The following is a 13,610-nucleotide window of genomic DNA, read 5'->3' on the forward strand; positions in this document are numbered from 1 at the left end:
GAGGCTGTGGAAGCTGATACATAAAGCCTCAGATGATTTACGTGTGATCCTACACAGTAAGTCAGCATAACAGCTTAAAACTTGTTGGACATACCTTGACTGTTGTGGGATCCCTGGGAAATGGGTCACTCATGGTTCATCTGACAGTACAGAGAGAGCTTTACCACCTGCGTGCTAGCTGAGAGCTTCCCTATATTCTCTGCCCGCTGCTTCTATCTTTGCATACATCCCCACAGTCTTCAAGAATTCTTTTTTCTCCTGCTTTGCAGCCACCCTTTTAGATCTTTAGCTTGCGAGGTTGATGTCTTCACTGTTATACTGACACTGATGAGGTGCCAGGTGGGAAAGAAAAAACTTGTAAACTGTCTCTCGTGCCTAATAGTCTTGGCCTGTTGCCACCTAACTCTGTTAATGAACAGCAGCAAAGGAATCCCTGGGGATAAGCAGTGAAGGATAGAAAAAATATCTGGCACTGCGGAACTAATACAAACAATTTTACCTCTTGTAGTTATTCCAAAGCTGTTATTTATTTATTATTCAATTTAAGTCTTATAAGGCATCAAAGATTATAAGTATCAGAAAAGCCTACATTACTAGACATAAAATAAGGAAACACATTTTGTGGTTAAAGCTCTATCCCAGTATCCCACAAGATCAAGAGAGATTTAGTGCAAATTTGGGTTATCAAGTCTACGTTTGACGTTCCCAAGTCATTTTTATGTTGCCTTAAGTTATTTCTGAATTAATTCTAATTTATTTAGATTATTCAGCTTTTTATGATCTCACCTATTTATTATTCTTGCTTAATTTTCAAGGATTGTAGGTATTTAGATAATTTTTCCATTGAATTTGTTAATGAAACGTAACTCTCAGCTTCTATTTGCAAATAAGTGCCTTAAGACTAATACATTTTTTCATGGTGGGTTTGTTTGTTTGTTTTTTTGTCCAAAATAGACAACTGTCACTTAACAGGCTTCCCCCTCCTTCTCTGCAGGGCCACCTTCTGCTCCGAGAAATGTCATTTTTAACATTAATGAAACAGCTCTCATGCTGGAATGGAGCCCCCCGAGTGATACCGGAGGAAGAAAAGATCTCACGTACAGTGTCATCTGTAAGAAATGTGGGTCGGACACCAGCCAGTGTGAGATTTGTGGGGGAGGTATCCGTTTCATCCCCAGGCACACGGGTCTTATCAATTCTTCTGTGACAGTGCTGGACTTTGTGTCACACGTGAACTACACCTTCGAAATAGAAGCCACAAATGGGGTCTCGGAGCTGAGTTTCTCTCCCAAGCAGTTCACAGCTATCACGGTTACCACAGACCAAGATGGTAAGTCCCAGCACCGCATGTCCGTTGCTGTGCCCCTGTCATCTATGCATTTATTAGGGGGATCGTTTTGTTTCTTGGAAGTCTGGGACAGCAAGTTAGGATGATTTGCAGATCGTTACACATTTTTAAATGCTTTTGGTGACGACTTCCAGCTTCTGCTGATGAGGGCATTAAATGACCCCAATATACAGGGCACAAAAATATGTCTTCCTGTTTAAAAATAAGTGCAAGCTGTAACTACCTGAGACTAACTGTATCAGTGGTTCATCAGAACTGGAGTCTACACTGGTGCTTTTCCAAGTCTCTCCTTATGATTTCTGTTTTGAAAGAGTAAAACACCACAGGTTATCTATTGCAATTTTACAATTGAAAGGTGAAATGGAAGTGAACTCGCTTTCTTTGATATACGTGTTCCGTAGTACTAATACAACTTCCCTGAAGATGTTTCAACATCTGTATGAGCCATTTCCTTCAGGTAACCTAGTAGATCTTTTTGTTCCTTTAATTGTCCTTTTTGCATTATTGTTTTTGAACGTTTTCTTCTGTGATTTCAGTTCAAATTCATGTCCGAGGCTGAGCTTTATGAGAAACATGGGAAACTAGAAGAGCACTATACTTTTGTTTATTTCTGCAACTTTTTCTTCTTCCATCTTTAGAAATACTTACTGTGCCGGGAAACAGCATCATAGGTTACCAACAAAGCAACCTATATAGCAGTGTTATCTTCTGGCTTGTGTTACCGTAGATGAGAAGGTTATTTCAAAATTATCCCTTGCTGGCATTTGTTCCAGAAATCTTTTTCACCTACTGTGCAGTGACATTGCAACTGTAGCTGAAGTGTTTAATGTAGAACAGGAACTGAACTGGCAAAACGATGGTTCTGAGTAGAAGACCTTGGATAATATGAAAGTATTTAGTAAAAGTGCTAATGAGAGGAGGTGCTAATAACAGGAGGATCCTATGTTCCACTTGTAGGAAGGCCCTGGGTTCTTTCACTGATCAGCCTAGCAAAAATCTCCTTACTTGTGTATCTGGGACAAGTAGTTTTGTTGATGAGTAAGTAATGACTTGTTTGCCTTTGGGCATACAAAAATTAACAGCTTGCTGTGGTGATGACGATGATGATAATGACAATGATGGTAATACTAATAATATTCATGAAAATGGATTAGAAAAAGCATGAAAACTACTCACCGTTCACATGATGATGCTAACAGAAGAGCTAGTTATATAAGATGTCTAATGATATATGCCTTGCCCTAAGAATTGCCTTGAGCTCTTAGGCTATGTATCGTGTTGCGAACCTGTATCTCTCTTTTCTTTTCTTATTAACGGAAAGAAACATGGTGCCAGAAACTACTCCTATGTACACTTATTTTTAGATGTTTTGTTACGTGGTACCAAATGCAAGTCACCAAGCATGCACAGGTGGAGGTCACCAGAGATGTGGTTTGTTTTTAAACTGGCTAACAGCTGTGTGAACACAGCTTGTGATGTGTATTTAAGTGGTGGGCTTTTAAAAAATAATATGTCTTTTGCTGTTGTCTGTTCCTGGTTTAAGGATATAGATTTTCACTGCAGTTTACTCAAAACAGGGAAAACACCAGTGTTTTTATAATTTGTGACACACTGACAGTAAACTCTAGAAAGTAGGCTGCTTGCATTCCCTATAATAATTCTTATGTTACTAAAAATGCTGTTGGAAGGGCTTCAGAGAATTTAAGACCAGATTTCTAGAATACCTTTCAGTTTATTTGGATGTAAAAAGACAGCTTTGCAGGAGAAAGCATTGTAATAAATGAAATGGAGGCATCTATAAAATGTAGTTATAAAGATAAAACCATTTTTGTAGGCTTGCAAACTGTGTAGTTGTATAAAATCATGAGCACGGTAACTATATATAGAAGTAAAAGAGAGCAAGTCACGCAATATGGAAGAAAATTAATGGAGTTTTTGGTGATGGAAATTATTGAGAGGACAATAAACATTTTTTGTGAGTTACTTTTAGTCATAAATAAGAAGTGATACGGAAAAAGCTAGGGTATCTAACCTCAGCGCAGGAAGCTGTAGAATTAAATCTTCAGAACAATGCAGAGATTTTATTAATGTTTATAAATCACATTGAAGTTCTCAGATAAAAGGATTAGTGACCTTTTTTATTTTTATTGTTTGCCAGATATTAGTAAACAATTTATAGTTTTCCTATGCCATATTTACCAAAAATACTAACTAATCACCTTTATATTGCATTTCTTTTTCTATCTATACCACCAAACAGTAAACTCACTGTTACGATCTTTCCTTTCCTGAAATGGACAGTACTTATTGTGTGGTGTTGGAGGTTTGTGCACATGGTCATATAAAACAAATTTACAACATTATACACACGATGTGACAACAAATCAAAAATATCGTAACGTGTACAAGGACTGCATTACCACAAGTCCAAGCATACTGATTTAAAACAATTTTTCACTTTTGATGCGTGTCTAATATGAAAGATCTAGATCTATAATAAATTACACCTACACAACATATTTATCCCATGTTCATACTACCTTTTTGTATGTAATTTTTTCATACATACTGTTTTAGTGGTTTTGGTATACACATTGCATGAAGTGCTAGACCTTTTTATAAATATATAAATTGTTTTCTTCCGTTGTCATATCTTTGTTAAAAACATAGAACAATATCTTCTGTTGTAAATCCAGACCATTCTGATAGCTACAATAATTTTCAGTAGCTGAGGAGCTAGCGTTTTATTTTCTTTGAGCATATTGGATTTACTTCCCTCTAGTGGCCCTTTCTTTTTCATGGTTTATGTGAAAGTAACAGATTCTTCTTTAGATGTACAAAATTACTAGCTTGTTCTTCAGGGGTTTTTTTCTCTTTTTGAAGAAGATATTGCTGTTGGAAATTGCTGAATAACATAATGCAATGAAGAGTACCGTGGACATCCATAGAAACTGAAGAATTGTATTCTACCACAGTTAGTGAGTAGAGTAATCCGAGAGCATCAAAGAGGGAGAATATTTGCTGACAAGAGAAGTGAACTAATTCAAAAGTGATTAAGGCTCATCTTTATGCACAGAGCTCTACCACAGCTAATATTAAAATCTTAACTGCCTCCTCATGCAATCACCAGCATCAACAAGATTAAGTGCACTGCTCAGCTCTAACAATGACAACAAGCAAACTATGGAAAGTAACACTTTAAAAAGGCTTTGTGAACTGCATCCTGCAAACCTCCCTGCAATTTGATGACTAAAGCATTACCAGACCTGATCTAATTCCGAAAAAAAATTACTAACAATGTAAGTCATATAAAATGAACTTGGTAGCATTCATGACTTTTTTAGTTATTAATTTTGTACAAGTATTCATGAATTTGATATCCATGGGTTGGAATTCCCCCCCTGGGCTTCATAAGGAAACAAAGTTTCTGGGGTCACATTGTCTGTCAGGCACCGTAAAGAACTGTGAACCCATTACCCGACATCAGTTCGATAACAAAGAAAAAGATCTCACAGATATTATGTTCTCTCAAGTGTGAAAAATGACCACTTAGATTCACCGAGCTGTTGATTTGGTCTGCAAGTTGAAAAGCAAGGTTCAACTACGTAAGACTTGCTTACTGGACTAGAGATGCCAGCTGACGGACCACTTAACCTGTCTGTTGGCTACTCAGTAAAGAAAGAATAGATATAGTTCCTGTATGATCATAGCACGTGCTGTGTCTTGTCCAGCAAGTGTGGCAAACAAGGATGGGGTAGGGATGTGTTAGGAAGCGTAGATGTTGAGATGGAGAGATGAGGGAAGTGAGCAATATACTATTCTTGCGTAGCTTTGTTTCAAAATGTTTTAAGCTACCAAAATCATCCCTCCTTTAAATGGACAGATAAACAGAACAAGATTCTGCTCAGAAAAACACTTAAGAAAAGTCCCCGTTCAAGGAAGAACATAAGCATATATTAAGTGCTTTCCCAAATCGCTGCTAAAGTAATTTGTAAACAACTGAAAGGTAAAACGTTTTCAAAAAAAGCCTCATCAAAAAATGTCTAACAATACTGTTGTTCAGAAAAGTGCCTGGATGCCTTCTCTTTATGGGAAAGTTTTATACAGCAGTAAGTATGCTGAGTATGAAATAATTGTACTCAATCAACTTTAAATCATTGTGTGAAGAAGCAGCGAATTACATATTGAATTGTAATTTATGTTTCTCTTATGACTAATGGAAGGGACACCTCACTACCTAACTTTCTTAGCATGCCTTAGAGTCTGCATAGCCTAAAGAAAATTCAGAAGTACTTGATGTTTTTCATGCATAATTAAAGTAGTAAATAATGAATAATTAAGCAAACAGAACTTAAAGCAATAGCTTCTATTTCCAAATAATAGTCCACATGCACATTCACTCAGTGGGCATTCATATGTTCTGTTCCTTGAGAACAGAGGGGGGGGGGGTAGCATTACACTGTGCAGAGAGGGAATAGAGTCATGATATATCCTGAGTACACGATTATATAGACAGATTGCAGCCTGCTCCGTTTCAGTCCACCATTTCAACTGCATCACTGAGGAGCCGCACTCTGTAGCTATAGCGTTTCTCTTACTGAGTAGTTTCCTCATTGTCCGGTCTGCATCTGCACGCATCATGTCCCTCCTGTGGGAGTCCGAGCTGGCAGCCCCCAGCTCACCTTTCGCCTGCAAGTCCCACAGCAGTGACCTCCCCTAAAATCACCGTCCAGCCTTGGGACGCTTCACGGACATCATTCCATTCATGGGCTCCTTACGCATGTCTTTCCTGCATTGGTGGAAAGTTTGCACTAGACGAATACTCCTTCTGCCATTGCATCCCGGAAATCTCATTTTCTCCCTCCTCAGTTCTGCAGCTCTGGTCTCTGTGACATCAAAGACCCGCTACCAGTGGACAAAGTTTGAGGCATAAAAGACTTCACTCTGTCTGGACACACAGCCTATCATTGTAGTAAAGACCTGTCTAGTTTTGCTGTGTCTGTCTAGTGTTTGCAGCCTGTGACTAGCTGAGGTTTTCAGGCAGACTCAAAAACTGCAAATCTGGCAGGATTCCTCTGTCTAATACATTTTATTTTATGTGTGCCATTGGCAGATATATCCCAGGTGATAAGAAGTCTCCTAATCTGATGGTGAAGTCTTGCCAGTTTCTGAAAAGGGATTGCCTTTCATCCATTCCTTTTTCCAAATAAGTACATTCCTAGTACAGGTGGCTCCTCAGACATATTTGTAGCCCAGGGTGCATGGTCTGTAGCAACAGCAACCTCTTATCACTCACTTAGAGCTGTGGGAACTGAGGAATGCATGGAAGGATATTGGTGTCTCTTTCAGGAACAAATATGGCCATATCACCATGAATTAATGGCATATAGCATTGTAATAACAATGCAGATGGTGTAAGGTGTTAAGAGCCCCATCCGACTGTCAGAAGAGCATCTCAGTGGCACTACCAGGACTGTGTATCAGGATTAATCCTTCCGGCTAATGATAGTGTAGTTTCAGGATGCTTATTGGGGTGGGAGAGGAGTTCCCTGTTAACTCATCCTAAATTGCTTCCCATAGTAGCATCTGACTTTTACCCTAATCAAAAGTCGGCTTTTCCTTTTTTTTCCCCCAAGTCTCGCATCTCTACAGATGTGGTTGTCCTTTGTAACTTTAAAGTCAAGAAAGCTTCTCTTTTCCTAATGACATGCTGAAGCCCTTTGAACCATCTTCCAAACTGTTTATGTTAATCGTTTCTAAATCTATATTTCTAATCACTGATTGTTGAAATATCAGGTCACATAAAAGTCTGTTCTGAAAGAATAACAAAACAATCTCCATCAGACATTGCCAGACCTCAAGCCACATCAAAGAAAGAGCATGAAAATTTGCATAGATGCAATAAAGGAGAAATGTATGGCATTTGTTTACCTGACACCTACAGCTGTATTAATCATTTTATCAAACCCTGTACTGTCATCTGTCGTGCTTTTGGGCCGAAACGGCCACTGGGCTAATGACAGATGCTCCCCTCTACCTGTCTTCAAAGAGAGAGGCAGGAGAGAGAGAGAGAGAGACTTACAAGCTTAGAAGGTACTAAACTACATTAATGAAATAATAATAAAATAAAAAGGAAATAATGACATATATACAAAACCGTATCAAGCTCCCAGGATGACAATCACATCACCGGCTGGCACTGTGGAAGTCCCAGACTGGGCTCAGTGACGGACGGGAACTGGATTCTGGATCTGGATTTAGGATCAGGATCAAAGGCAGAAGAATAGACAGAGTCCTCCTCAAGAGGTCGGCCATTGAAGAAAGAGGGCTGACCCTTTGATCCCTCAGCTTTTATTCTGAGCATGAGACAGATGGGATGGAATGCCCCGTGGGTCAGTTTTGGGTCACCTGTCCTGTCCGCTTCTCCCCGCAGGCGGGACCCCTCTATGCTTTCCCACTTCCAACCCTCCAGTGGGGCAAATAACTAAGTTATGTGGCCTTGGGGGTTACAGCAATAAGTATAAGCAGGAGCCTCTCTGCGTACCATGCCTGGGCATCAGCTATGAACATTCGTATTGTCACTCTGGGAGTGAACAGTGTCTGCACAATATGCAGTTAATTTCAGTAGTTAGAAGAGGCCCAGCTAAGAAGTGAAGTTACTGAACAAAATTGGTCCTGTTTCACCTCAAACCAGGACAAGTGATGAACAGTGTTGCTGGTGCTATTTATGTGAAAAATTTGAAGAGAAATATTAAATTCTTGGTTACTGGCTAGGGACAGTCTGTAAATGTCCATACTGATTATGACGTGAAGACAGTAAGAAGGATTACTAACAAAAAAAAAAATTCAAGATGTGTACTCCCTATTTTAAGTCACTTCTGAACATTTAAACAATACATTTAAAAAGGGTATTCAGCATTATTCAATGAATATTCAGGACAGTCTGTTAAACTATATGAATGTATATGTATTTATGTCAGTGTGTATATAAATTAAGCATTTACAGTTGGAAAGAAAACCACAAGGCAAAAATGCTAGAGATCTCAGTTCTCAGACTTGTTCAACCAACTGTCTGTTGAACATTCTTCAAGTCTGCCAGAATTCAAAGTTTCGAGACAAGATCTTTGTGCAGCATAGTTATTACTCAGATTTTCATCTGCTGGTGACCTCTGAACATTTAGACAGTGTTTTGCTCGTGTCTCATTACAGACATGCCTGATTACTGCACAGGTGAAAAATGGCTTTTAAAACAATCTTGATCTATATCCTGAAGATTTTTTAAATACTTATAAATTTTCTTTGACAAATGCGTTCTTTTTCTGCTGGCAGATATTGATGTTCAGCCATTTCTTTAATGCCACAAAAGTCAACCTGATTCCATTTACTTTCATTTCTTGTTCACCAGTATTATCCATTAAGCTAGTCAGACTATGCATAGCTATAGGATATGTTTCTCTAAGTTACGCAATATGAGGAGAACAAAATGAAATTCTATTTTGAAGGAGGAGGGGAAAGAGGTTAATCAATACTGTAAAGTATTTTTCCCATAATATACTTACCAGTGTGGTCTTTCAGCTTTTATAAGTTTCTTTCATTGCATAGCACACTATTATTTATAACCATTGGCAATTTGTCTATGACATGCGTTTCTCAGTAAGTTTCTGCTTTAAGTTGGCGTCACTAAAACACCATGTCCAAATGCAGCAACAATTGTATATTTAATAATAATAATTTATTTCCATTTGTAAAAGGGACATTTGTGGAGAAAAATGTAAAATAATCATTACACATAAATTGGTAGGCATACAGCACTGGGTTAAGAAATATGCCTTTATTTTGCTTGTTCCTGTTGTAGTCAGTAGCTGTGAAGGGCATTCAGCACATGATCAAGCCCCCTAAGAATGAGATGGTTATTCATCGACTTTGGTGATTTTAAACAGGAACGTTGAATAAGCTTATTGGTGCTATCTGCACACCACTCAGCTAAGAACCGTGTTAGGGTAATCAAGCACATTTCAATTAGCTGGAACCTCTCACAACGAGTGATATATAGTTAGAGGAATCATTATTGAGTATTCTCGTCAGGGTAGGGTGCAAGATATTTCAGATAAAAACTGGTGACTTATGTAATTAGAAACCTCTGCCACAAATGTTAATTGACCTACTTAGGAAATTCTTCAGAGTTACATTAGGAACCTTCAGTTTTCAACGTTTACCTAAATATTTCTGAAAGCTATTTAATTTTATTTAAAAAAAAATAGCAACCACAACTCTGGTGTTCCCAGAGTATGACAAGTGAAATGAAGACTTCTGTTGCATTCTTGGCAAGAGGAGTGATTTTGGTCAAGGGTAGTAAAGGAAGACATTCATCACAGCTAGTCAATCTGAAACAAATTGTGTTTGTAGATGTCATGACTTTCACGCAAACCTTTAGGGAGCGTGTTGAAAATGAAGGACATGGTAAATTATAAACCAATTCTGCTGATGTTTGCTATGGGGTCTTTAAAGCAATTATGTCGGTAGCAGGTTGCTCCGATTCATTTGCTTCTTAAAATGTAGTTTCTTCATTACACTCAACAACCCTTCTCCTTCCACTTCTGTGACTCTTCCATATGCATTTGCCTTAGGCTCACAGGTTTCATTTATATACAATAATGGCATTAAGTTGTACACATTGGAATAAGGTTGAGAGCACACTCAAAATTACATAGTTTCCTAAGCTTCAGAAGTCTATTTATTTTACGGTTCTGTTAGCTTCAAGGTAATATTTCTAATAACATGCTTTTACCTTTTTCTGCTCAGACTAACAATGACAGACGTCTGTTTACTATCTTCATGTCTGTGTTACGTATTTAAATGTTTTCCCACTGTGCTAAAATTTATACTGGATCTCCAATGAACAAATAATAAAGATTGCTCCTCTGAAAAGATTATACTAGCCAGGATAGGCCCACTTAATATTTAGTTTAGAAATGCATGTTGCCTTTAACAACCCCTGTCGTAAGTGAACCTTCATATATATTCTAGTCTGAATCCTAGTCTGACAGAGATGAGGCAGGGGCTGACAACCAATGTCAAGATTGGCCGGTGTATTGGTTGTCCAGGAGCAAAAGAAGGGAAAAAAAAAAAGACACTGAATCTGCTAAATCTCATTTTCATCTAGCATGCCGACTCTGGTTTCCATTGAGGAGTGATTTTTACATAATAAGTATGCATATTTTTCTTTACCCTCTTTTACAACTTCCCTTAAAACCTTTACTTAAACAGGCATGTTATCAGATATTCAAGACATGGCTACAAGTTCTAAAGTGGACTTTTTTTCAATAAAAACATTTTAAATCCGTTTCATACTTTGTTGACCTTCTGGAGCAAGTGCAAATAATTCTGTGAAGGATTAACTGTTCAAAGTATTTGGTCTTGGTTGTTTTCGCTTCCTAAGGTGACATGGAAGTTAGCAAACAGTGCATCAGATGAAAGTGCTTGATTTTGCTGTCTACATGTAGAGTCATGATAGCCAAAAGGAGAAGGAAGGTGATACACAGAACCATTCCCAAGGAAAACATGAGTGAAAGGAAGAGGCATGTGAATAAAAGATTTTATAATATAAAAAATAAACTTTAAAACATTGATTTTTTAAAAACATATATTCATCAAATTAGACCTATTTGTTCACCGTATTTCTTTCTTGGAATAACAATGTCATCTTGTACACTAAGTTACTCAGTATTTGAAAACTGAAATTTTAAAGCAAGTATTTACAAGAACTCTCTAATTGCAAAATTATATCTAATGTCCCAAAGCTGTTTCACTGGAAGTAAGTTACAGATGTCCCGCTGGATAAAAAGCAAGGGAGGCCTGGCCCAGCTGATGTTTCCTGAACATTCCTGTAGTCTCCTCTACTCTTGCTTAGTTCTTTTGCTTTCATTAACAGTGCTTGGATAACGAGTCACAACTTTTCTGCTGAAGTTAATGGCAAACCCTATAAATTGCTCCAGTGTTAATTAAATCTCATTCTTCATTGACTTAATCTACATTTGTGAGAATTTTCTTTGTGCTTATTCTGTCTGAATATAAAGTAATATTTTTAAGCTTGTCTTTTCCATATAGTTTTATATAATACATGCAGCAGCTTCTAAATCATGTGCTTGATCTATAATTGTATTGAGGTGTTTAGAGATTAATGTGCATTATCTATGTGACTCATAAATTCTAACTTGTTATGCATTGCAAATAGCTGATGTACGATCCCGTAAGTTACTGACAAGTTGTTCAGCCAGTTTCCAATACTGCATTTTACAGTTTAGAAATAAATGATCATTTTATTATATTAACTCAAATCTGTCCGGAAAACAACTTGTCTGATTCCAATGACTGGTTCATATACACATAATATTAAACTCTTAAGCTCCATTTTTCAAAATTAGATTGTTGTCCTAAAATTATCTAACAATTCTTTTTATCCTGTAATTGAAGATCGGTGAGGACTAAAAAAAAGTTTTTTACAGGGTAGGTTAATGGAGTAATGGGATTCAGGAAATTCAGTCTATAGTTCAAGGATGATGGGCTATGGTCTATCAACAACAGAGAGGATATGAGTCTGCCTTCTTCTCTCAACTCGAATATTTTTCTGTTAAGATAGAAATGTCATTTGCTAATTAGATGAGGTGAATTTTTGATATCTCATTGGCATATATTTATAGATATGATTTATTCTAATAAAAGGAAAATATTTTAACTGATACTTAGCATCCCTCTATGCCAATTTACAGAAAGTATTGATTTCAGTTTATAAATAACGCAACTCTGTCTAGAATATGGTATCTTTGGAGAGAGGAAATGGAGAAAATCACATTTTTCTAGTGTGGTGTTAAATACTATTTGTCTTTTAAAATGCTTGCTTGTGTTTGGAAGTGCATTTTATATGATCAAAGAACCAAGTTGACAGCATGGAAGATTAAAGTCTGTACCTTTTCAGAGAACATGTGTGACTGCGGAACTGTATTAACTTAGTTCCCTGGTATACATGATTTTGGTGCTGGGAGATTATCTTTAGAAGAAGAGCGTAGTTTTATCTGCGTTTATCTCCCTGACCTTTTCCTGAAACAATCAGGTTCAGTAGTGCCAGTTTCAATGGTAACGTTTGTTACATGCAGTATACTGTAATACTGAAAAACTGTTTAATCGCAGATTAACAAAGGGATATTTGTGAGATCTTTGAAGCTAAATTTCACTATGAATAGTTTCTCATGTTGCAACCCATAGAAGCCAATGTGAAAGGAAGTAAGTTATGTCCCAAAACTTCCACCTTCGTCCCACACAGCTTCTGTACCCCGTAGAGCCCCCTGCACCATACACACTACTAAGGCTACACGATATTGTGATATTTTTACATCACATTCCAAAGTATGTATCAGTGCAGTTCTCTGCAGGTTCAGGGACATATTGCGGAGTATGTTTATTTGTATTCCAAGTTATCTAACATCACATTTGCTTCATTATCTTCCCCTTGAAAATTTTTGCTTTTCTGTTATAACTGTTAATCTGTGACATGACTGGTTCGTAAAGATGGCCTGACACTTCTAGGTAAGCACCTGAGACATTAACCACAATACTGGGTGGTGAGCAACTCCAAAAGGCAGGCTAATGCATGAAAAATCAGTTCGGATCTTGTTTTTCGATCTGCATATATACAGTAGCATTCCGGATAAACTTTCTAGATAACCTTTACATTCTCATAAACATAATAAATCTAAGCTCTTTTAAGCAGCAATGTGAATAAAATATTCTTAATTTTTCCATTTTAAGTTGATGATTATATTGACAGACATGGCTTTCCCATGCAGCTTTAGGAGAATAAGACTAACATCTTCAAAAATAATTTGAGTAGGTGGAATATATGTCAGTTTTTATGAGCAAGTCACTGTTATTCAGTCTCTCAGTTGATGGAGGATTACAATTAATTAAAATGTCAATCTGGAATTTCTTCTGTAATTAAATATAATTTAAAGGATAAAAATGCATAATATTTAATATATAGAGTTTTATTTCTACACACGTCTATATTATAAAAAACTGTCTTTCAATATATGTATAAATAGTGTGAAAACGATGATTTGCCACTGATTCATTAGTCTAATACTAAATACATGTTAATATGTTAATGTCTTTCTGTTTGCTATAAGAAAATATCAATTTACTTTGCTGAAATATTTTAATATTTTTGTAATATTTTCATATTTGCCAGATTGATACATGAGCTACA

General features: G+C 37.0%; 1 protein-coding gene across 2 annotated transcripts in view; it reads left to right on the top strand.

Annotated features, from left to right (window-relative positions):
- Positions 1-13,610, top strand: part of EPHA6 (EPH receptor A6) — a gene marked incomplete at both ends in the record, with an annotated part of 507,217 nt that overhangs the window by 290,620 nt on the left and 202,987 nt on the right. For both annotated transcript variants that reach the window (XM_082483352.1, XM_082483353.1), the window contains one exon: positions 995-1,330. In XM_082483352.1, the coding sequence (XP_082339478.1) occupies positions 995-1,330 (336 nt within the window). The remainder of the gene's footprint in view (positions 1-994; positions 1,331-13,610) is intronic.

This window comes from Vanellus vanellus, assembly GCF_965231255.1.
Source record: "Vanellus vanellus genome assembly, chromosome: 1".
NCBI lineage: Eukaryota > Metazoa > Chordata > Aves > Charadriiformes > Charadriidae > Vanellus > Vanellus vanellus.